Source organism: Festucalex cinctus, chromosome 7, assembly GCF_051991245.1.
Source record: "Festucalex cinctus isolate MCC-2025b chromosome 7, RoL_Fcin_1.0, whole genome shotgun sequence".
NCBI classification, from domain to species: domain Eukaryota; kingdom Metazoa; phylum Chordata; class Actinopteri; order Syngnathiformes; family Syngnathidae; genus Festucalex; species Festucalex cinctus.
The window spans coordinates 8795288-8820667 of NC_135417.1; the positions used below are offsets into that span (position 1 = coordinate 8795288).

The following is a 25380-nucleotide window of genomic DNA, read 5'->3' on the forward strand; positions in this document are numbered from 1 at the left end:
TGTCACTGCGTTCCCACGGCGATTGTGGCAACGCGGCGACATGATCGGGGTCTCGATTACCTGCTGTGACATAATTGTCACCTCGATTACCAGCACGCAATTAAAACACAGACGTCGCGGAGACGCCAACCGTTTCATCACTTTATTAATGAGTTCAATTATTTATAGCAACAAACAAAAAAAAACAAAAAAAAAATGTCTCTCTCCCCCCCATCCCTCCATCATCCCCTCTGGCCCACCGTCTAGCTGTTCTCTCCACAAACGACGAGCGCTGTAATAAGAGCGTTGCGGGGATGATTTTGGAACAAAACAAAAAACAAAAAAAACAAAAGTAACATTAAAACAACACGTCGCGCAAGAGTGGAGTAGAACAGGAGACAGTCGGACACAGGAGACGGTCAATGGAAGATTCTGTTTTCACCCTCTTTTACTACACGCACGCGCAAAATTCTCTAAACTCACACACATACACGCACACAAGCAACACAATCCTTGTAACATTCTGTTCACATTGAAACTCAATGGAAACAATAAGCGTTCCACCAGACGACTCGCGGTTCGAGTCGACGTACAGTATCTTGGATGTGACAAAGTTTTCTGCCCTACTACGACATCATTTTGGAAATAATATACAAAAATAACACACCCCCCCCCCAAAAAAAAACAAACACACAATACAATAAATAAAACAGTTTAGACAACTACAGGTGGGGGGGGGGAGTCTTGACAAGAGAAATGGAAGGAGAGAGAATAAGATGTGAGACTTTTTTTTTTTTTTGTTCTGTTTTTTGTTGTTGTTGTTGCCCTCCAGAACCAGGGACGGGAAAAAAAAACAAAAGTAATACCATATTTACAGACTGTGACGTCAGATAAAACAGTCTGGTCGCTTGAACGCGCCATCTACTGGAGGAAAAAAACAAAAAAACATTACAATAACAATAGAATAATAACAAATAAAAAGATCAAATAAAAGGTAGCTGATATTTACAGATTAGCTGTGTTGTGGAGGAGGAGGGAGGAGAACCAGGGGCGAGGAGATGAAAGAAAGTTCAAGGTCCAAAACAGGAAGTTGAGGGCTCGCTCGGGAGGACGTAACTCTCGGTCAAGATGATGACGACGATGAGGAAGAGGTTGGACCCGTTCGTTTAGCGTCCTGAAACACTTTCCAGCTTTCATGATCGATACGCTTTTACCGAGGCCACTAACTCACACAAAAAAACAAATAAAAAGGCAAGGAGGAAAAACAAAGGGTGCTGCAGTGTGCTTCCTTCATCAAAAACTTTCTAAATCACCTCTCTTCTAAAAATCAGCTCAAGGTCTGTCTGGTAAATAAAAATAAAATAAGATGGACTTGGTTGTTTTGGGGTACAAAGAAACACTCTGGAGGAGCAGAGAGGGTTTTGTACCATTTTTTTGGGATGGGCGGGGCATGATTGTCAGTCTCCAAAAGCCAAACAGCCACTCCACGTAAAATGAGCTAAAATAAGATGCTATAAAAAAAAAATTAAAAAAAATTTAAAAAAAAAAGGGGGGGGGGGGGGGGTTGGTTAAAAATACCATAACACAGACAATGCATGTACAACCCCAAACATCCCACAGAACCTGGACTTATAAAGTCAGCTTATATATATGAAGCCTATTTGGGGGGGAAACAGCAATTCATGACGAGTGTGTGCATGTGTGTTTATGTGTGTAATAGTCTTTCTAAGTGTCGGGAGGAAGAAGAGGAGAGTGGGAAGAGAAAAAGAAAAGAAGCATGGCAGGGTGGTTGGCGTTGGCTGTTCAGGTACTGTTGTTGATGGAGCCGGGCACCGAGCCGGGCTGGGCGGTACTGTCTGACGCGCTGCCATCTGCAGGGCGACAAAGACATTACACATTTGCCAGTCAAATGTTGCGGTTTTTTTGTTTTTTTTTGTTTTTTAGTATGTAATCAAAATACAAACTTTATTTTATTATTATTTTTTTTTTTAAATCAGGAGATTTATGGAAAATATTTTTTTGAAATTTTAATATTAATAAATTGCAAAGAGACAAGGAATTCAGATATTTTCTAATTGAGAAAAACAATCAGGCTTTTTAACATTAAAGATTTAAATTTTGTGTCAATGAAAATTTAGAAAAAACAAAAATATACTCCTTGGCATTTATTGTAAATAAAATTATTAATAAAATAAGAATAACGCAACAAGTCTACAAAACTACATTTTGAATTCAGAAAATTTTCTACTCTTAAAATAATTACAAAACGGAGAAAAACAATAAGTGAAGGATATTTAAACAGTTACATTTTATTTAACTTAAAATTTAGAAATAGTCCAAGGATTTCATGTAAGTAAATATATTTTTAAAATAAATACACGTCAATTTTATTGAGAAATAATTTAAATTTAGGCTTTCAAAAAAAAAAGTTAATTTAAATAATTACAGTATTTTTTTTTCTATTTAGTTTTTACATTTAAATAATTTTAAAAGTCGTAAAAAAAAAAAGAGAAAACGTGTCCAGTATACAAAAAAAATTATTTAAAATGTTTTCGCTACTTACAAATAATTGAGACATTTCCAGTGAAAGTACTTTTTACTTGAAGTTATCAGATTAAACAGAGAACATTTAATTCAGTCTTTTCAAATAATTCACATTTCCTTACTGATAAACAATAAAAATAAAATTGAGATGTGTATATTAGGAGAAAACGAAAGAGGAGCCAATTGCAAAACGTTTGCTAACGTTACGTTGCGGGCTGCGTGCGTGTTCTTCCACGTACCATGTGAGGCAGGCGTCGTCTGTGCACGAGCGTGAGGAGGAATGAGTGTTGAATTCAACTGGGGCTGGATGGACAGCTCTGAGGAGACACGGAAGAAAGCGCATTTATAAAAACACCCCGTCGGGTTCCACTGGCCGTGTCACGCGTGGACGCAAAACCGACCGACGGGACTGAAGTTGAAGAGCAGTGGCAGTTCCCGCCCACTGGGCAGGCGGGTGTTGGGCTGGCGCAGCTCGTCGAAGAAGGCGTGCGCGCAGGCCTCCAGTGGAGACAGACGGGTGACCGGCGTGTATTCCAGCAGTCGAGAGCAGAGGGCGATGGCCTCCGGTGGCGTGCGGGGCTTGAACACCTGAATGGAGAGGAACGCACGGGAAGTCACACACACCGTAGTCGACTTCTCTTCAAACGCCATCAGGGACGTTTTGACATTTTTACTGCTGTTGGGCACAATTAGGTAAAAAAAAAAAAAAAAAAAAAAATTGGGAGCACTTGATTTTGACTTTTGTTGAGCTTACATATGTCAGGACATTAAAAGAATCACGTTTTTCTTTTTTGTTAAAATTAAGGGGAAAAAAAACCTGAAAGGGATACTTTACTTATTTATCAATTTTTGGCAGTCAAACATTAATATATTGTCTATTACAGATTTGATATTTTCATTATTTGTCATGTACAATTAGTACCTTCAAAAACACATTTTGCAACTTGCTGTCGACTAAAAATGACATCACAAGGGCTCAGGTAACCAATCACAGCTCAGCTTGTGACTGTCACATGACCAAACCTAGAAAACAGGTGAGCTGTGATTGGTTACCTGAGCCCTTGTGATGTCATTTTCAGTCGACAGCAAGTTGCAAAATGTGTTTTTAAAGATACTAATTGGATGTGAAAAGTAAGGAAAGTATCAAATTAATTATAGACGAAATATGAACTTTTTATTGCTATTAATGGGCTAAATAAGTGAAGTATCCCTTGAAGATTCAAAATTCCAGCATGTTTTTTGTTTAAAAAAAAAAGAAGTGATAATGTGATTTATTTTTCCCCGATTTGCAAGGTTGTGGGTTCTCAGAGTAAAAGTAAACATGAAAATTCCAAATTTCAAAGGATTAAAAAAAAAAAAAAAAAAAAAAAAAAAAAAAAAAAAAAAAAAAACTTAATTGTTGAGCTGTTGCAAACAAAAACAGCAGCACTCGATGAGACATCATTGTATGGAGACTTATGGATTAAAAATGATTGCACTTTCTTTGACCAATTATAATACAGCATGAATAATACTATTCTTGTGAGGTTTTCAAATAAATGCTTCCGCCCCCCCACTCTGCACTCGAGTAGACCTACTATTATTATCATACAGTACACAAGATGTGTGTAGGTGGTCCAAATGACAAACCGCTCGTCCTTTTAAGCAGAGGTTTGCACTTTGCAGAGAACCGTCATGTGGCGAGAGATAACGTGAGCTTCAACGATGATATTGATTTGCCTCTCATGAGTCATTCGGCACTCATTACCTTCGTCCACGGGTGAGCTTTAATCTGCGGGAATTTGAACTCTGTATAGTTCGGGTTCATCTCTCGGATCTGCTCCCTGGTCGGAGTTCCAAGAACCTGAGAGGGGAATAATAAAACGTTGGCAACAAACATCATTTTTGAAAAAAGGCAGAGTTTCCCGATACCGTGTTCAATTTGCTTCGGCGAAGCAAGAGTTCTCAACTACTCGCCGCGCTTACCTTGATGATCTCTACTAGCTGGTCCACGCCGCTGTCCCCCGGGAAGATGGGCTGGCCCAGTAGCAGCTCGGCCAGCACGCAGCCGGCCGACCAGATGTCGATGTTGGACGTGTAGTCGGTGGCGCCGAAGATGAGCTCCGGGGCGCGGTAATACCGCGAGCAGATATACGATACGTTGGGCTCGCCTCGGACCAACTGTTTGGCGCTGCAGGGGCGAAAGTGGACAAACACGCCATTAGGCGAGGACGATCTACTCCCCCAGTCCCCGTTTATAGTAGCTGTAAAAACAAGTTGAATACTGAAAGTCTAATTTCCCAACATGAAATTATAACATTGGAAAATTAGCAAAGAACTACCATAGGCCAAAACGTCTGCCGAGGCTCCCGCATGCAGACTAAGCAGGCAAGTTCCTGGCCTCGCTCACAAGGCCACATGGCTTTAAAGGCACACATACAACATTTACAGATGTTGTGACTCAGCTTGTCGCAATGTACAATCAGGTTTTTTACTGTGTACAAAATTCAGAGGTGGCCACCTCCATCTAATTTGCTCCCCCACATCCAGCCTGAGCCACTGATATCGCTCAACACAGCGCTCCGGCTGTGTTGGCCATTAGGTGACTAAGTGCCTCAATATGAAGTGTTATTAGAGATTGTAGGTCGTTTATATGTATTGCTGTTATGTACAAAAGAACAATATTGTGCTTTTTTTTTAGTATGAGCTCATTTTTATTTTATTTTTTTACAATATCGTGACCTTTTTTAAATATCGGCAACCTCCCCACAATATCGTGATAATTATCGTATCGTGAACGTCATATCGTGATATCGTATTGTGATATTTGGATATCGTTACATCCCTAGTCGTTTGTGGAGTCCTAACATAAGATGGCAAAAAAAATAGCGTATGTAGTTATTTTCAACAAAGGACAAAAAAAAAAAAAAAAAGTGGTTGAGCAAAACATGACATGCACGCATGCACACGCAGTCAAGACAGCTGCCGCACTCAACAATAGAAAGAATGTTGAAGCCAAACGAGTGTAACGTGTGCTCCGAACCTGCCAAAGTCACACAGCTTGAGGATGGCTGTCTCGGGGTCCACCAGGAGGTTTTGGGGCTTGATGTCTCGATGACACACGCCCTGGGAATGGATATAAGCCAGGCTTCGGAACAGCTGGTACATGTACACCTGCATGGTGAGGAGGACACAATGCTTAAATGCACAAAAAGTCCACTGTGCTGATTTTTATTCAACGTCTTGTAGTTTTTGTACCTGCCGTTTGGAATTGCGCATAACCTACACTAAGCTTGAGTCAAGCAAGGCTGTGGCTTCCCAATGTGGTGGGGTGAAGAGTGACTCACAATCTCCTACAGTTGCGCAACGACCTTTTTGTCAGAATTATCAGACGTTAATCACTCCCTTTTCTCCCCAAAGACACTAATAACATGCGTGGGCATTTCTTCCATGTCACAAGAGTCAGACAGTGCAGTAATGCTGGGTGGTGTCGGCTGCAGACCGACCGCAGCACAATAAGAACATATTCGGACCTAAAATGTACAAACATGTTATGGGAAACAAATCATAGCATAATGCGGGGCCACTAAAAAGCATTTTTCTTCTAGTAACTCATATTTTGGATAAATGTGTTTTATTAGGCAAAAGATTTCAGGGGGTCTCATGGGGAAAATTTACACAAAGTGGAGATACTGGTTTGTGGCATCTTAGCGTGACATTATCATTCGAAGCCTCGCGATGCATCACAACACGATTGCAGGCAAGATGACTAAACATGAGTGCCGTTGCTGAAACAAGGAGCGAGAGTGAGTGACGGTCTGAAGGCGTGCTGTGACAGAATTGCAGCACAAGAGGCACAGAAATGAGTAGGACGTGTGTGTCTTAACGCCTTGGGGGGGGGGAACCTCGGGCTGAATGAAGGAGTCAAGTGGGCCATGAGACAGTCGGAATGTTCTCTCTGCTGCGACACACACAATAAACGCACACAATCACCCTTTAAAATGCGACAACCTTGCAGACGGGCAGCCAAGTGGCTTTCCCTCCTGCGTTGCTTCTGTAATCCTTAAAGAGACAAATGGGAAAACATCCGCTGCTTCATTTGCCTTTAGCAAACAAACTTCACTTTCCGCCTACTCCAGACTGAGATTTGTGACATTCCACAAGATTTTTATTTATTTTTTTATTTTTTTGCAGGATCTCTGTAGAAAAAGGGACAAGTAGGAGGAGAAGGGAGGCAATGAAAAGGTGGCATTTACCTTAACATATATGATGGGAATGGTGGTCTTGGCCTTGTTGAAGTGCCGAGCCACCCTGTACACCGTCTCGGGGACAAAGTCGAGCACCAGGTTCAGGTAGACTTCATCTTTCTGCAAAAGACACAGACAGGGAAACGTGCTTGTTGTATACAGCTGACACAGGCGAGATCGGAATACAGACTAGAGCTCGTACTCAAACCCAAAATCTCCATTTTCCATTCGTGTTTAGTGTTTATACATCAGTGAATAACATTTGATTTTCCAAAAGGGGGAGAACACAACAAGGATCAATCGCCTTTTGTGCAGGTCTGAATCAGCAAATACATTTTTTTCGTGTCTGTCCAGTTGAGTTTTTTTGTGTAGTGGGCCTAATGCAACGTGATAATGTCCAGTTTTAAATCATGCATGATGTCAGGCCAACTAAATTAGCCAACTATGAATTAAGCGGATTACAATGTAGAATATTGATGCTATTGCTATTATTTGTGCGCTTGGTGCCTTTACGAAAAGCAGGGGTCCCCTGTACACTATTTTCCAAACAACCATTTAACAAGGAATTCAAACTATAAAATAAAATGACACGAGGGAGACATGCATCCACTCACCGAATTACTTGCTGACATGAAACAAAAGACGCAGTGTTGAGCGCAATTAACTGAACATGACAGCTATGTCAAAATGTTACTTCAAAAATTGCCTTGGGAAAAAGTTCCAACGATAGTAAATACACACCTTTTCACCACTGGAGTAGAAGAAGTAACGTAGCCTCACAATGTTGCAGTGGTCCAACTTGCGCATAATTTGCAGCTCTCTATTCTATAAACCAAACAAACGAGGACGAAGCGGTCACAAGGCAGACTCTCGACCAGCCACTCTTCTCAGAGTGAACGATTTTACGAAAAAGTTACACTTAGCATAAAATGGCTTCCGTATGGAATGAGTATGCTCACCTTAAACCGTTTATCTTGGAGCACTTTCTTGATGGCCACCATCTCCTGGCTGTCGATGAGGCGCGCCTGGTAGACCACGCCAAAGGAGCCATTTCCTATGACCTTGATGTCCGTGTATGACACTTCCTGCGGGCGGTCGGGGCCTTGGCCCGGCGTGGCCACGACGGTGGTCAATTTGCCACTGTCGCCTGTAAAATTACAACACATTGAAAAGAAAGTCAGTTCATCAATCAATGTGCTCAGCGTTCAAATCCCGGGATTTCAAACGTGTACATTTACAAATTTGCATACACTTACATGGATCCAATACAAACCAGTCTTAAAGTAGACAATCATCTTCCTTGAAAATGATGTTCGCTGATAATGTCTTCATTTGCCATGCATTTTAATCTTTATTTTATTCTATATTTATTTATTTATTTATTTATTTTATGTATTTTTAAAATTAATTTACTTATTTTTTATGTTATACTTATTATTATTATTATTATTATTATCGTAGATTCAGATATTTGGCAAAACACGTGAATAAAATACCATTTGTTGGCCCCTTAATGTTTACAGCAATTAAGATATTAATTACTGGCTGAGCATTTGATAGTTTTACATGACTTTGTCCTTTAGTTTTAACTACTTTAGAGGGAAAAAAAAAAAAAAGTTTTGGGAGGGGATGTCTTATTTCGTTATCTTTGTTTCACGTTGGAAGGTGCTGATGTGCATAAAAAAAAAAAAACTCCCAAAACAATTAGCAATAAAATGCAATTAAAAAACATGCCTAGTTTTCTCAGACAGCGTTGGAACATTTTCCCTACGATAAACGAGGGTTCACTGTATTGTAACATGTCGGAAGTCCATCACAGTTCCAGCTCAGAAATGGTTCAGGCCACATCAACGTATTCCGTTGCACTGAGCGCCATGCACGCTACGTGTGGTCCACTGGTTGACTTGGCATAATCCAGGATCAGATTATGTGCAAGGACTCTCAGTAGGTGTATTCTTTCAGCGAGTACACGGTGTGCTTCTTGAAACGAGTTAAAGAGTGTCATCACCGGGCTGATGTTTGACCAAAAAAAAACAAAAAACAAAAAAGTGTCACTTAAGTTGAGACCAAACAGTAACTGACAGATGGTTTAAAAAAAAAAAAAAAAAAAAAAAAGGGGCATGAGGATGGTGGGGGGTTCCGTTAAGTGTGGCAGTTTGGGAAGAGAGCGATTTGATGAATCAACACCACGAGCAGTGACATTGGGGGAAGGAGTGAGAGGGAGCGAGACCGAGGCCCGTCCGTCCCATCCCCAAAGCGCTTTTGTCAGAGCGAGCGCTGTGATTAAAAACGCTGTGGACAGTAGCACACCCACAAGTGCTACTCCATTTTCCCAGGGCTTGTTCACTTTGCACATCTCAACAGCACCCCTCCGGATCACCGCCGTGCCTCAAAATGGAGTAAGACAGCGCATCGTTCTGCACCCGAGACTGACAAATCCAGCAAAGACAGCGCTGCGTCAACGTCACGGCAAAGAAATGCAGATAGAACTGTTGATTGCTGCATCATTTGTTCAATATCTCTCGTCTTACATCACATTTCTACCTACTAACATGTTTACAGTTGCATATCGGAGATGCACATTTTTTTTCTCTCATTTGTATTTTTGGTTGATTCCACTGCAGCCGATTGCGGTCCACTTTTAAAAAGTTCCACTGCAGTACTTTTGCTCAAAGTGAAGTCAAAGAGAAAGATCTTTAAATATGGAGCAGCTGTGTCATAGACGCCGATTTTAATAATGAATGTAACTAAAGAGGAGCGGATACGTTTCCGCTTCCAACACAATGGTTACATTAAGAAAAAGAAAACACGCTAAAGGCTGGATTTACACTACATGCTTCGAATGGCAAAATAGGGATATGTGGTGTTGCGGCGTAAATGAAATGGTGGGGAAAAACACAGAATCAGTGCAGATCGGACAGACAACATCAATGTCAGAGTGACGTCATTGAACTGTAAAGATCAGTGATGGGTACAATAAAAAAAATTAATAAAAAAAACATGGCATAAGCACTTCAAATAAACTCAGGAACAAACAATTGACTATTAATGTACATAACATGACCTATTTGACTGTCCACAAGCGACGACGTCGGAAATGTCACAGTAAGACTTCAGAATTTTGGCCAGTTCAACCTCACTGGTGGATACTTTTAATATTTTCAAAAAAAAAACCATAGCAGCTAAACGGAGAAAGGTTTCGCGAGTAGCAGGTGACACGAAAGGTATTAGAAGATATGTCCAATCATAATCAAGTTATAGTTTTAGTCTAATTTAAGGGTGTTTTTGGCCTAGATCCCTTTTCACAAAAAAACAACAAACAAAAAAAAACACGTTACCCAAAATGGCCAATTCTCCTGGTACAAAAAAAAATATATATTTCTTCCAGAACCAATCATCCGATTGAAAAAAATTCTTGGTGAAATGAACTCACAGTGAAGTAGCAATTCCAACCAGATTCAGGATTCTGAGAGATTGACGTTGCTATAATCCTAACTGTATTTGTTCCAGATAATAACCATAAACATTAGGTGAGGGCAGGCGTCCACTGTTAGTGGATTTCTTTGGAGATTATGTTGGGTGAGTTTCATAAACATTTAATAATGGATTTTAGGCTACTTAAACTGGGTCACTGTACAGAGTAGTAACATTGGAATATATAGGTAATTTCAACTTGGAATTGGGCACCCTTCTAATGCCACTAACTGAGATATGTCAATCAATTTGTCGAAATCTGTGACACAAATATCACAATAAAACGATTGGAAAAAAAGTTTCAGCTCCATAACGATAAAGGAACGCCAGCTTCCACCAATGGCTAGCACCAACGCTAATGCTAACTCTTAACCTGAGTGACATTAAGAGGAATCGTCAAGATTGAAAAAAAAAAATGCCAATAATAACACGATAAAACAGTTTATTTGCCGAAACAACAACAGTCAGTAACGGTGTCGAGTTGACGTTAAAAGTTTCTCATTGAGGAGGCTGGCAGAAAAACACGGCTAATGATAGCTGGCTAGCTAGCCCAAATTAGCCAAGAGCCTGCTAGCTGAGATTAGCTCCGCCGCCGTAATCGACTTTATTTAAACAAAATGTCGACAACGCCATCTGAAATAAACAACGGGAGGGACGTCTTTCGTAACAAATTGTCCGAACCGGCGAGTGGTCATTTAAAAAAAGAACACTTACGGGGTAGTTTCAGGTTCCCAAAACTGGTCGAGCTGCCTCCGCTGGTTTGCGAAGCCCCCGACTTTCCTGTCGAGCTTCCGCTGGCAACTGCTGATCCGACGCCTGATGCAGCGGCTCCGGGAGCTCCAGGAGGCTCGGCGAATGAGCTGGTCCTGGGCCGCCCGCTGCCGCTCATATTTGTGTGAACTAGAGCCAGGGTTAACGGCGAACGTTACTGACAACCAGCCAAGTCACACAAGTCAATCGTACGAGGAGGGGAGGGGGAAAAAAATCCCATGGAAAAAAAAAAGAACTGCACTTACAGCGTTCTTATACAGCTTTCTGCCCCGTCTCCCCCTTTCTTCCTCTGTACTGTAGAAACGATGATGGTGGGGAACTGGGGAGTTGACGCACGATGACGTCACAGCCGCAATGGTTACTGGGAAAGCGAGTTTCGAGATACCTGTCCTCCAGGGGTGGTGGCAAATGTGATGGAATGCGAAATGTTGACTGTCAGTTTCTCGAATCGTATCAGATCATAGCAAATAAATAAATACATAAATAAATACATAAATAACGCTATATGATTTATAGCCTGGGTTATTATAGTTTTGGAATTTTTCATTTGAGTTAGTTTTTATTTCGTTTTGAGTTTTTATTTTATTTTATTTTATTTTTTTGTGTTAGTTTTCAGTGTGGCTTTGTTAGTTTTTATTAGTTTTAGTTATTTAATAAATGCTTAGTTTTAGTTTAAAGTTAGTTTTAGTATTAGTTTTAGGTTGTTTAAAAAAAAAAAAAAAGTGTACTGCTTGTGCCAAAAACGTCATCTGAAGGTGATTTTCTATTGGCTGCTGCTAGATGACGTCACTTAAATCTAATTGAAATCACATTTAAAATCATCCCTATAAAGGCTCATGCATTAAATTAATTACCAAAGACGCAAACGAAGTACATTTTTGCTCTAATTATAGTTAGTTTTAGGTAGTTTTGTAAACATAAAATGTACTTTGTAAAGTTAGCAAAGTGCGTGTTGAATTCCGCAAAATAAAGAAATTAATAAAAAAATTATTTTAACAATAATCAGTCGCCACACAAAGCGCTAAGTGTGATTGAAAAGCAAGCTGTCCAATCGCTACGGGATATTTGGGCGGGGCTTAGTTTCACAGAGAAAAAATAGGGAACTGCGGCAATAGGTCGCTTGCACATCGTAATGCATCATGGGAGTTTTTCCTTCGGGCGCCATATTGGGTGTCCGCCGGTTCACAAGGTACACTCGCGAGTTACACGGTAGAGCTTATCAACCTGATGTAATTTTCGCAGTATTTTCACGATTTACCGGAAGATCAAAAACAACGATACAGGCAGAAGGTGTCTCTGTGTGGCGGGATTGATCCTAATTACGTCCCGACCAAGGGTGATTTTTTTTTTGACGGAGAAAGCTTGCTGGCCAAATGTGACATCTCTGGACATCTTTCCCTACCTCGTGTTAACATGCTCCATAACACGCCAACAAATCCCTGGAGGCTTACAATTATTTTGTAAGCGGGTGGATACAGAGTGTAAACTTTAACATCGCATCAGAAGAAACGGTTGCTGTTGCACGTAAGTAAACCACATGGTGTTGGTAATTCTGCACACAAAAATGTTGATTTGTTCTCAGGCTTCCTGTTATCATTGTGTTTACGTGCACAGCTGGCTTTACCTGATGTGGTTTTTCTAATCATTTTATAACAGGCAAATATGGCAGAGCGTATAAGAATAAAAAGTAACTGCACAGCCTCCCCGTGGCTTAATTAAATTTAATGCTACCCTTTCACTAGTTACATGTTACTTAATCAACTTATTATAAATGGTTAAGGTTAACCACTCTCAGAGGACGTATTTTTAGTTTCAGTTTCCAGTACAATAAAACGTGTTCATGGTAACTACTGAGCATACTGACAGCTTTTCTTATGATCTCACGGTTAAGGAGGCTGTCACAACACCCAATTTCTGTCTGGTGCCGGATGGCAACAATTCCCATCACTTGTCACGACAACACCAATATTATTACCAGGTATGTATGGCTTTACTTTTTGTAGTTTCTTATTTAATTCTATGTTTCATATTTTCATTACAATGTTTGTAATATTTTCAGATTCAGGCACAGATGAGTTTAACTGGACGGGACTTCTGCGACTTTGTGGTGTGGACAAAGTGTGATCGAGCGAGTCCACCCAGATCGCTCGTTTTGGCCAGTTGGAAAAGCCAGAGTTTTTTTTCCCCAAAATCCCCTCCTTACCTGAACTGCTCGGGAGAGCATTTACTAGATCAGCAGTGGACTTCCAGTGTTCCTGCTCAGCCGCTGTCACCTACCACTTGCTCATGTACTTCAAAGATGCGAAATAAAGTAGTTTTTTGTGCTGCAGCAGATTGTAAAATCAAATGATATCACTTGAAGTGTGCCAATCTAGACTGCCAAAAGGACAGTGGTTTTGTGACAAGTGTGAAACAAGGATTATTGGGAAAACTGTAACACAGTACTGGTACTTGTCTTACATTAAACAAATTTAAAAGAGAGCAACTTTTTCCTCTGTACATAGCATAATGAAAGTCATTGCGTACCCCATCAACATTACATCATACCGTCATCTCAGGATGGTAGGCACCTGTGCTAAAATAAACTACATTAATTAACAGTTCAATTTTTAACCCTGAAATTACTACATCTAATCATTATTCACTTCATTTTTTGTGCTTTTAGAAATAATAGAGATTTATGCCATTACTTTAAGAGGGACCATATTGCACATTGAGTCAAATCCTGTCATTTGTATTATGTATAGCTTTGTAAACAAACCCAACAATAGAATTTGTATAAACGCTGCCTTTATTAGCGCCAAACAAACAGTCGCATGTTGTCCTCCTCCAATGCTTTGATGCTCGCCTTCGTTTCCATCATGTCATTGGCAATCAAGTCGGTGTGGCATGAGATCCCTAAAGAAAAAAATAAATAAAATCACAAAAAAATACGGTACCAGTAATAGGTTTAATATAGTAAAGTAGTATAGTTTTTTTGTCAGTGTAAAAGAAATGTACACATTTTGTTGCATTTTTTAATGTATGAACATTGCTACAGGCAAATACTTATTTCTATAAACACTTCCAAATGTCTCTAAAATATAAGGTGCGTGTACACACACAAACAAACACATACATTCACTCATGCATACAATATATCATGTAATGAATTCTGAGTGGCATACCAGAGTCAATGATGTCAGCAGTACTTGAGGGTACAGGTTACTGGAGCCATCTGGCTGCATAACTGCAACAATCTCTGCCACTTCGAGTCTTTTCTTTGCTTGTCTCTCCTGTGCACGTTCATATCTTGGCACCGACTGGGCTGAGACATAGATGTTGTAACTTGGGACCCAACTTTAATGTTGGAGCCCAGTCGGGTTGATTGGACAGAAAAACGGGCGCAGGGCGACCTGTTAAAATAAACAAATATATAAACAAATAAAATATGGAAAGACTGGTTATTTTACCGCAGTAGGGTGGCCGTGAATAAGTTCTTTAGCATGATGTGTAGGCTACCGGGGGTCTGTTTTCTTGCATCACCCCCTTCTGTCTCTTTTTTCCAAGTTTACATTTTGCCACCAAAAAACATGTCATCGGCATTAAGAGCCCAAGACTAATCAATCCAATTTCAGCAGTAAACACTTTGCACTGGCACTACTTGGGTGAAAATGTTCGATGTTAGCTTTCGGCTAACGTCCGCTAGCCAGCTTGTACTACCGAACTTGCTTGCTCATGAATCCAAAACATAAGCAACTTGCCCATATATGGGCGGTCGAAACGTTATTAATCCTCATGCATGAAATAAAGGTAAACAAGCTTACCGCTCACAAAGTGATGGCTGCACACACGAGCCCAAAGTAACGACTTCCCTCCGGAGTCCGCACTCCTCTGTCTCCAGGCCCTGGTTCCTAATTACTTTCGGAATTCGGAAGAAAGGCCGACCATTTTCGCCCTTGGCTTTGTTCGAACAGCCAACGATGCAGCAACAATGTACCATTTTAAACGCAGAAAACAAACGTGATAGATACGTGTTAGACCGAATCGCTACGTAAATGGAGGCCACCCAGCATGGCGACTACGAGAAATCCGAGGCGGAAGTGACGACATGTGCAAGCGACCTATACGGCAATTAATGCAGCAATACAGCTAACGCTAAAGTACCTCCTATCAAAAGTAAATTAGCCAAAGTATTCTAAGAATTTAACAAAGGCACTTTTTTAAGCGAATTACTCGGCATATGTAAGAATCGGTGGGCTAAAACTACAATACCCACCACGCATAGCGCGCCGTGTGATTGGCAACCACACTGTCCAACTGCTGTTCAAGGCTTTGAGCACTTCCACGTATTGGGCGGGGCTTGCGTTCACAAAAATGGAGGCAAATGGCGGGTTAACGTCCCTTCATATGCCGTAAAACATAATTCTCGGCGAACAGCCGTCACATTCCGCGTTTCCTGCGCTCGAGACTGCGTCGGAGGAGCCTCGGCGGAGGGTGCGGGACAGGACGGGCGGGTAACGTGCTGTGATGTCTACGAACGGCGCCGTCCGACGACAGTAAATGAGGTAAAAGGGGGGTGGAAAAAAACAGAAAGGGCCCCTGACGCCTTTCGCACGCAGAGCTGCGGCGAAAAGTGGCTAGCGCCGCCTGACGGACCGCCCGGCGAACCGGGCAACCGCCGTCAGGAAATAGCGGTGCAGGCGAGAACGGGAAAAAAAAAAAAAATGGTCCTCGTTTGCCGAGGGAGCGCCTCCAACCGCCCTCCACGCGCCATCACACATATAAAACACACGAGGGAAACTTGTTGATAAAGGTTGTTGTGGTTTAAGATGAACATGAGCTAGTGGCTGGGAAGAAGCTAACAGCAAGGGCCATCTTGTGTGCTAATTGCTAAGTAACGTTGTCTTATTGTAGATTTTTATCGGTGTAATACTGCAAATTAATTCGATTTGCGTATTTAATAAACACTTAAATCATGGATGCTCTCCATAGGACGAAATATGTATTTTATTTTTATTTATTTTTTGTGAATTAGATTGACTTAAACTAACAATCAATTGTATCTTAATTTCAGTACTGTAGTCATTTAAGGTGTAAGGAATGCAGGTAAACAGGTGTAAGCGATACAGGAAGGATGCATGAATAAACCATAAAATTGCAATGACAGAAGAGCCAAAAGTAGGTTTGAGTGAAAGCACGTGAGAAAGCGGGTCAGGGGGAAGGGAGAGGTGGTCAGGAAGGAAAGGACTCTTGGAAATAAAATTGTACATATAAAAAACTAAGTGTATACCTACTTTTGTTTCAACCTGTATATTTAAAAGAAGGCTAAGGTGACAAAATATGTTTTAATGTTACGACTCTGTCTTTCATTTTGAGAAGATCCCACAGGTTAATAAAATACCGTCGATGCAAAATTGCAAATGTCACCCGGGTCGGACTTGGGACATCCTTAAAATGGCCTTTTTTTTTTTATTTTATTTTATTTTTTTAAATCTAGTCAAGTCTCAATGCCGCTTCACACACCCACAGATGACAAACATTAACGATATCCTCTGATCTTAACCACAAGACGGCAAGGGGAGAAAAAAAAAAAAAAAAAAAAAAGCAGACGGGATGTTTGGGCAGGAACTCTAAACATCAATTTGTTTTTCTCAAATTTTTCTTCACATAGGTGCCGTTTTTATCTCGCCCCGATCCATTTCATATAAGAAGACCGACTGACGACATGGAAGCGGAGAGCGTCTACATTGCGGTGCAGCAGCCCGAGGACGCCTGCGCCGACCACCAGTTCATGTGCAGTGAGTGCTTGCAGCTTTTCGGCACCCTGGAAGAAGTGCTGATCCACCAGGAGATCCACACGGGCGACGGCGGCGAGGCGGGCCCGGAGGAAGTCCACTGCGAGCAGTATCAGTGCCTGGAGTGCGGCGCCGTCCTGGTTAACTCCGAGGAGCTGCTGGTGCACCAGGAGATGCACATGCGGATGGCCGAGCGACAAGGTCGGACATTTTGTCACGCGACGTCTTTTGTTAAATTATTCAGTCACGCCCTCATTTTGATGTAGTGGACTTATGGAGTTCATGTAATAGTCCACGGCTATGCTAACATATAAATGGGAAATCCAATTAATGGGCTAATAGCGCTGATCTATATTATATGACTGGATAACAGATAGGCCAAGACTCTTGAGGTGGCGAGGCCTCCATATTGCTCCTCCCAAGAAACGTTTCTCAGCATATGATCCTGTACATTTACAGTATCGAAATTGGAGAACATTTGAGGCAGTACCAGCATAATTTATGGTGTTTTAAATTTATTAAACATAAACAAGAGGACTTCAGACATTTTACAACTTGCCTTAAATACATGTATAAGTTATGCGTTTAATAATGTTTAGTACAGGAGGAAACTGATATTTTTTTACTTAAAGAATTAAAACTGTAATTCAATAAAAGATGCTTCTGTCAAATCTTAAATTGGGGTCTAAGGAACTAGTGATAAAAGAAAAAGGTGGTCTACTACAGAAGCATATTGCATTCACTTGGGAAACAAAACAAAAAACATGTTTTTCTGCCTAATTTTTGGGGGGAGCTTTGTTTTTTGAGTATTTTTTTCTGTTCTTCTGAATTTTTTTTCTTTTTTACTGATTTATTTCCCCTGTCATTAAGAAAAGTTCAGAAAAGCAGGGGAAAAAATATTCAGAAAAACAGAAAAAAAAATTACTCAAAAAACAGAGTGGAAAAAAATTCTTTAAAAAATCAGAAAAGAAAATTATTCCAAAAAAAGTATTCAAAAACAAAACAAAAAAAAAACAGAAAATAAAATTGTTCCAAAAAACAGAGCACCAACTTCTGTTTTTCCAGAGTATTTATTTATTTTTTTCCTCTGAACTCAGACTTGTTGCAGACCACTGACCCGTATCAATTTAAATTTTATGGCACCACACTGCCCCTAAGAGGCCAACGCAGGAACAGTAGGAAGCCCTACTAGAAATCTTTATATATCGTGATTAGGGAATTATTGACTGATTGTGTTTTGTTTAATAGGGGGGGCTGTATTAAAATGAAAATGGTCGCAATTGTACGCGGAGAAGTTAATCCGAACAGTCTAATTTTCAAATTTGGAAGAATTTAACATTTGTGTGTTTGTGTGCGATCCTTCCCTCAGAGTTGTGTGAGGTTGCGGGACCCGAAGTTTCTGGTTCCCAGGCGGTCCAGTACCAGTGTCTGGACTGCCTGGCTCTGTTCGACTCGCCCGGCACGTGGTTCGAACATCGCAAAAGTCACATCAGCAGCACAACCAGCACCCACGCCGACATAACGGTAAGTCCGAGACCGGAGAAAGCGGTCCGTGTCAAAAAGTTAAGCTTCACCAACTGAGTGTGTGATTGTCAGCCGCAGGAGTACATGATCCAAGCGGACGGCAGCCTGGCCCCTGTCAACAGCATGCAGAACTTTGTGCTAAGTGAACAGCAGGCTGGGGAGATTTTGGCACAGGTATTCAAATTAATATCACCACACTGTTTTGTTTTTTGTTTTTGTTCTGTCAATAACTTCACTGCGCATCAGAAGCTACGGCTAACCTGTGCATCCGACAAGACTAGATGCAGGTTTGCTTACCTTTTGCCTTTGACATGATGGCGAGCGTCGCACCTGTGTCGGATGAGGATGTTTGCGTATGTTAGTCTTGCAAACAGTGTTTTCCGGGGTTGCTTTAAAGTGGCTCTGGATCTTCACCAAGCGTGGCTGATCATGTCATAGGGAGGAAAACTCTTGAGGAGTTATGTAAAATGATCCCACTGTAAGGAATGTAACGATAATGGCATTATTGTGATATTGCGATATTAAAACTGCCACAATATTGTCGACATGTCACAATATTGAAAGCAACACATCTGCTTCAGGTTAAAAATAAAAAAAAAATCAGGTTGATTTCAATTTGTGCAGTTCTAGCACTCTAGTGGCTAGTTTTTTAGTGCAGTTTAATTTTCAAACGGCATGTTTTGGCCCTCTATGTTTAAAAATCCACACTAATCATTAGATGAAGGGGAACGTCATTTGCTTGTGAACCGAGTCAATATGGGAACATGTGCCATGTCATGGAAATGTGTTAAGAGGAGAAAAAAAATCCTTGGATGTTGGAATCCTTGAATTTTGAGAAAAGAAGTTTTTGAATGCTTGGAATATCAACTTTATAATATAACTTGAAAGTACAATGACAAAATAAAAACAATAAAGTGAAAGAACCATACAACAAACTGAAATAATAGCAACTGAAAAAAACAGAAAAAATCCTGACGGTTCCTGTGCATTTTGGCCTCTTGGGGGCAGTGTGGTGCCCTGCATCGATGGCATACACACTTAAAGTGCGTAAAGAAGAAAGTTGCAATTGAATTCCCACAAGATTTGTGTGTGGATATTGGTTATTTGAAGGAAAAACACTCCGGAAGTCGATGCTAACTTCATGTTAGTGCTGGCCTAGCGATGTTTTAAAAACGAAGCATGATTTTGTATTTCAATATACAGTGGATGTAATTTTTAACGTTGGGTGTTTTTAGTTTTACTGTTAACTCCAACTGGGGTGTCATTAAACAGCTTAAAGAACACTTGGCTATCGTCGCATCCCTAGTTTCAACAGCTTTGCTTCGCGTCTGTTCCAGGTATTGGCGCAGCAGCAGCAGCAAAAAAAGAAAAGCCAACCCGTCTCCAAACCGGCCCCCCAGCCCTCCCTGCTGCCCCCTGTCACGCCCACCCCCGGCTCGGCCACCATGCACCTCAAGATTCTGACGGCTCAAGCGCTGGCCGACGGCTCCGTCACGTTGGCTCGGCCCGCCGGCAAGTCGCCGGCGCAGCTGAAACGAGGCGCCTCGGTGAACGGCGCCGCCCGCCAAGTGGAGCTGGCGTTGGCCCCCGGGGTCCACGCGGCGGGCGTGACGGTGCTCATCCAACCGTACGAGTGCTCGGAATGCTCCCTCGTCTTCCCGACCCCGGAGGACTTCCTCCAACACCAGGGGGAGCACTTCCTGGCTCAGGAAAAAGAGAGCTCGGACGGCGGGCTCTTGAGCGGCTTCGAGGACGCTCCGGAAGCGGCGGCGGACGACACGGTCAGGCCAGCCGTCCAGTTCGTGACGGCGGAGAGGAAGCCGGCGCCGGCCGAGCCCCAGCCGTGCCCGCTGTGCGACCGTACCTTCGCCTCGGCCAACCGCCTCAAATTGCACCAGCGCGTCCACGAGCGCGGCACACACGAATGCAACGAGTGCGGCCGGGTCTTCAAGAAAGAGAGCTCCATGGAGGCGCACCTGCGCACGCACCTGGGCGTGAGCAGGTACTTGTGCGTGGACTGCGGCCAAGGCTTCCCCACCGAGATGACCCTCCTGGCACACAGGTGAAGTCCCGCCCACACGGCGGCGTCATGGTCACTCGGGCTGAGCCTCTCATCGTTTGCCTTTGCGTGTTTCTCCTGCAGGAAGTCGCACACGGCCAACCCCTTTCACAAGTGCCAGTTCTGCAACAGAACCTTCACCAACATGACAAAGTACCTTTATCACCGACGGACGCACATGAGCGTCACCGCGTCTGACGCACCTGCTCACACCAGCACCGCCAACAGCACCACTGCAGCCGCCGCCACGGTAGTCCAAAACCTCATGCTTAGTTGACAACGGGACAGTCACAAACAAATTACAGTACGAGATTTGTACAACTGTAATAGGCAACTGGCCATCCCCAGTTTTTAAATGTTTTGGAAGTTTTTTTTGTTTGTTTTTCTTAACCAACCCCTACGAAAATCTTCAATAAAATACTTCTGAACATTAATTATACATTTTCCACAAAGAATGGAGAGGAATGGGGAAAATAAATTACGGAAACATGAAATCCTCGGGTGTTGAACTACAAATGGGGTATATGCCACGGAAGAGGCGGGACTTCCGACTTATGTGTAGTGACGTGTGGGCCGTGTTCCAACACTTGCACCCCAACACCTGCGCCCCCCCCAACCACGTGCTCGCGTTGATGGGCGGGAGCGCGCAGGGCGTCTCAGCTCTCTGAAGTGCTTCGGACAACTGACAGACACACTCGCACCAGTCGACGGGAACGCGCAACCAAGGGGCACAAAGTCGGAAGCACAAGTATTGGGACGCGGCCCAAACATCACGAACCGGAATCAAAGCTAATGTGCAAAAACAGGCCTATACCCCATATGCAAGGGTTGAGTAATTTTGCAGATGTAATGTCACTATTTACCACCAGATGGCAGAAATTACATTGAATGTTTATTTTGATGCAAGAGCCTGGTTTTGACCTAGAAAAAAAAATACAGTATGTGCCTATTTTGTTTTTTTTGCTTGAACCTCATTGTTGTTAATTGCTCTCCTTTTTTTTTTTATATTGAAAAATATCAAAAATTAAAAAATATTAAGCGCATGTACTTTGTCATTTTGTCACAAAATCTCGTTAGTGTGTACTTGATAAATTGTGGCCCCCACCACCATTGAAGTCGCCCATGGCTGGATTAGACGATGAAAGGAGGACAAGCGAATATTTACCATGAAAATGAACGGTTACTTTGGGCTGTAACCACACCCCCTAAACGATATTTTCCCTGGTTTGGCAAGTTTTTTTTTTTTATTTAATTCTCGTATTTTATTTTCATGTTGTTTTATCATTGGCTTTGTGAAATCTTTCTTCAATTTTTACCGTGTGCATGAATTGAAATAAAATGCAAACTCACTCCGCGGTTTCTCTCCCTCTCCAGGTTAACTCCGCCCCACGACGAGCCGCTCTCTCCACGCTGGCCATCCTGCAGCGAGCCCGCGACAAGAAGGCCTCTCAGATGATGCCCCCCCTCACCGAGGAGGAGATGGAGCAGATTGACCAGGACGCCGCAGAAGGAAAAGTGGACGAAGAGCGTCCCGGCGCCAAACCCGGCGAGGAAGTCGCGTCGGGCTCGGCGGAAAGCGCCGGCGGCGCGTTGGCCTGCCGCTCCTGTCCGAAGACGTTCCCTTCGCAGCCGCAGCTCCTCCGGCACCGCCGCGCGGCGCACGGGCCCAAGCGCAGCTTCCTGTGCGGCGTCTGCGGCAAGACCTTCAAGAAGCAGATCCACGTGCGCGCCCACATCCGCACGCACACGGGCGAGCGGCCCTTCCAGTGCGCCGACTGCGGCAAGACCTTCTCGTCCCTCGCCAACCTGAGCCGCCATGGCCTGGTCCACACGGGCGCTCGGCCGTACCGCTGCAGCGTGTGCCAGCGCGCCTTCTCGCAGTCGTCCAACCTGCGCCAGCACGGCCTGCTGCACGCGGCGGGCGCCGGCGTCGGCCTGACGTGCCCCGACTGCCCCGCCGCCTTCCGCTGGGCCGCCAAGCTGGCGGCGCACCGCTTCACACACCACCCGGGGTCCCCCGCGCCCTTCCCGTGCACCCGCTGCGAGGCCGGCTTCCTCACCAGGAGGCAACTCGGCGCCCACTGCGCGGAGCGGCACCCCGTCGCGCCGCCGCAACCCCCCGCCGGCCACTCGCGGCCGTCCACCTCCACCGCGGAAGATTCCGACGCGCCGCCACAAAGCGGCTTGGACTGCGACGTCTGCGGTAAGAAGCTGAACTCCGCCGCCAACCTGCGGCTCCACAAGCTAAGCCACCCGGTTCCCGGGCGGGCGCGCGGCGCCCCCGGCCGGCGCGCCAAGTCCCACCAGTGCCCCGTTTGCGGCAAGCTGTTCGTGTCCAGCTCGGGCGTAGCCCTGCACCAGCGGGTGCACACGGGCGAGCGGCCCTTCCCGTGCCAGGTGTGCGGCAAATGCTTCCGGCAGAGGACGCACCTGCGCGAGCACCTGCGCACGCACACGGGCGTGCGGCCCTTCCGCTGCGAGGTGTGCAGCAAGAGCTTCGTCCAGAGCATGCACCTGGTGGAGCACCGCCGCACGCACACGGGCGAGCGGCCGCACGTCTGCCCGCACTGCGGGAAGGCCTTCAAGAGCTTCTCCAACCTCAGGAACCACAAGAAGACGCACAGTCGCCAGCAGGAGCAGGAACAGAACGCCGGCGCCAAAGCCATGGAGGTGTCCGCTGCGGAGCTCCCCAAGGGGCAGCCTCACCTCATCCAGATCCAATCTTCGGACAGTCAGCAGGTTTGTATGCGACGAGCGCAGGGGCAACAAATTCATTTCAAAGAGGCACATTTTTCTTAGTCGCAGGCCTTTTTTGTAAATTTGTAGTTAAATTCTGTAGTTAATATCAAAATAAATCTAATGAAAGTCACATTTAAAATCATCCCCAAAGGCTTATGCATTAAATTAATTACCAAAGACTAAATCAAAGGACATTTTTGCTACAATTATTAGTAGCATTGTCATTTTTATTTTATTTCGTTAAACAAAATTGTTTTTTTTCCCGTTAGTTTTAGTGAACTAAAATAACCTCGCCCCTGATCAACATTCCTCCTCCAAAGCATTACCACATGACGTCAACTATCTGTCGCAGGGCACCAACACCATCATGTGCAACGAGTTCGGGGAGACCATCGCCATCATCGAAAGCAGCGAGGGCGGGGCGCTGCCGCTGGAGCAGGCCCTGGAGATCTTTCACACGGCGCTGGAGAACGGCCTGGACGGACTACAGATGCTCTGAGCGACAAGAAATTACTCACATTAAAAAAAGCGCAGTTATCTTTTTTTGAAAGAAAGCTTTTTTTAAAGGAATTTAATTGATCATAGTCTTCTGGACTTAGTTGATTTTATTAAAAAAAAAAAAAGTTTCTCAATGACTTCCAAACTTTAAAACTAAAGTGTGTATATACTGTATACAATTGTGTTTTGTTTTTGTTTTAATGGAAATTGAACTGTAGTGAGGAACAAGTACTTAAAAGGTTTTGAATGTCTATATGAACGCATTGTACATTTTTCTTATGAATTTGTGACAGCCGGCGGTCTCAACTAAATGGGATGTTAATAAATCAGTGAACTCAGTTCGTGTCCCGTAGAATTCATTCACCACATTTTCATTTGTTTTAATTGAACTGACCACCTAACTTTATTGGCATACTGAAAGGTACAGATACAAACTTAAATTATTCATATAAATTTGTCTCTTGGATACTGGAACAGCCAAACAAAACACAAAAACATTAAAAGCCATATAATCTGATGTCTTTGCTTATCAGAGTGCAGTTTTTGTTCCGTGATATAAAGTCCGTGTATGTACTCTTTACAGTATTTACCCAACAAGTTTTGCACAAAGATCAAGTTGTTCTGTCCCGACAGCTCTATTTTGATTGTGACCGTTTAGAGGGAGGAAAGGCATAACGTGACAAAAGTAGGAAGAGGGAAAGAGGAAGTAGATTGTTGAGGTGAGTCTAGAAACATAAAAAAAAAAAAAAAAGTTTGTTAAAGGAAAGACAAAGCACTGAGGAAGGGTACAGTATATGCCTCCAAAAATTGGAGGGGCAAGGAAAAAAATAAGGAATAATTAAAAGTCACAGGTGGAGCCAATATCACAATGTTAAAATTAAAAACACTTATTAAAAAATAAAACTAAAAATGGCCACCGCGGACCAACCTCCTTCCTTCATGCGTAACCCAATCACAGGCACGGGAATGTTTGCTTCCTTCAGACGACGACGACGCAGGGTACAGCGGGAATGATGGCACAGCCAGGGGTCCATTCATGTCAACTCTGCAGTCGTTATTTTTTAAGAGCTCTCCGGAAGTGGTCAACCTGTCGGCTAAAAACAAAACAAAACAAAACAAAACAAAAAAACTACCAAGGGCGCCAGTGGTTCCGGGTTCAGGGATGGAAAAATTGTCTTGAGGGTCCCAGCCCCCCAGAATGTCAACAGAAACTTAGTGGAAGTGACTCCACATCCAGGGGAAAAAAATGATTGACTTTCCCTCTTTACATTATTCAAGTCAAGATAAAATGTCATATCCTCTTTTTAACGCCAATGAACACATTTGGTCTTACCGAACATCCATGGGAGAGTTCCGGGGAGTCCAACATTCCGGAATATCAATACAGTTGCCATGGTTTGTCCAACTTTTTTTTTTTTTTTTGGTACTCTTGTTCTAAACAGACATCTCACTTGGCTTCCAGAGATGGGAATACAAATCCACATTGTGGCAAGAAAAAAGGTCCTCATCTGGAAGAATCCTGCGAGTCGCCGGGATCCTCCTCGGTCCCGGGTTCCGCGTCCTCGTCCTCTCTCCCGGGCCCGTCCCCTGACTGGGCGCCGGAGGGCCCGGGCAACGAGTCGGCGGGGACGACCAGACAGGCGGCGTCGGCAGGGGTGGCCGTCTGCATGATCTTCTGCCGGACTTCCCTGATCTTCAGCTGGAGACACACTTTGGTGGGGAATATGTCCGAGTACCTGGTCTGGAAGGCGGCCGTGGCCTGGGCTGCAAGCGGAGTAACAATGTCAAC

At 43.4% G+C, this 25380-nt stretch overlaps 3 protein-coding genes and 1 long non-coding RNA gene across 10 annotated transcripts in view; 2 read left to right on the forward strand and 2 right to left on the reverse strand.

Moving 5' to 3' along the window:
• Positions 1-114: 114 nt before the first annotated feature.
• Positions 115-15581, reverse strand: gsk3ab (glycogen synthase kinase 3 alpha b). Its single transcript, XM_077526732.1, has 12 exons — positions 15253-15581; positions 11240-11379; positions 10938-11123; positions 7709-7896; positions 7491-7574; positions 6759-6869; positions 5546-5676; positions 4489-4693; positions 4271-4366; positions 2925-3111; positions 2763-2840; positions 115-1850 (listed from the first exon to the last, which is right to left on the reverse strand). Exons 3-12 carry the CDS (start codon positions 11110-11112, stop codon positions 1783-1785), a joined length of 1323 nt encoding a protein of 440 aa, XP_077382858.1. The 5' UTR covers positions 11113-11123; positions 11240-11379; positions 15253-15581; the 3' UTR covers positions 115-1782.
• LOC144022170 (uncharacterized) lies at positions 12132-13323 on the forward strand. Its single transcript, XR_013284284.1, has 3 exons — positions 12132-12518; positions 12886-12972; positions 13054-13323. It is a non-coding gene; the product is annotated as an uncharacterized LOC144022170 (long non-coding RNA).
• Positions 15123-23929, forward strand: znf526 (zinc finger protein 526). 2 transcript variants are annotated; one of them, XM_077526726.1, is made up of 8 exons: positions 15123-15541; positions 16648-16972; positions 18141-18295; positions 18368-18469; positions 19633-20357; positions 20439-20604; positions 21729-23093; positions 23446-23929. In XM_077526726.1, the coding sequence occupies exons 2-8, from the start codon at positions 16702-16704 to the stop codon at positions 23590-23592; spliced, it is 2931 nt and encodes a 976-aa protein (XP_077382852.1). In that variant the 5' UTR covers positions 15123-15541; positions 16648-16701; the 3' UTR covers positions 23593-23929. The 2 variants fall into 2 exon arrangements, with proteins under 2 accessions (XP_077382852.1, XP_077382853.1); XM_077526727.1 differs by having other exon boundaries at positions 18374-18469.
• Positions 23681-25380, reverse strand: part of cicb (capicua transcriptional repressor b) — a 42743-nt gene continuing 41043 nt past the window's right edge. For all 6 annotated transcript variants that reach the window (XM_077526723.1, XM_077526725.1, XM_077526721.1 and 3 more), the window contains exon 21: positions 23681-25355. In XM_077526723.1, coding sequence (XP_077382849.1) covers positions 25096-25355 — 260 coding nt within the window. In that variant the 3' untranslated portion in view covers positions 23681-25095. The remainder of the gene's footprint in view (positions 25356-25380) is intronic.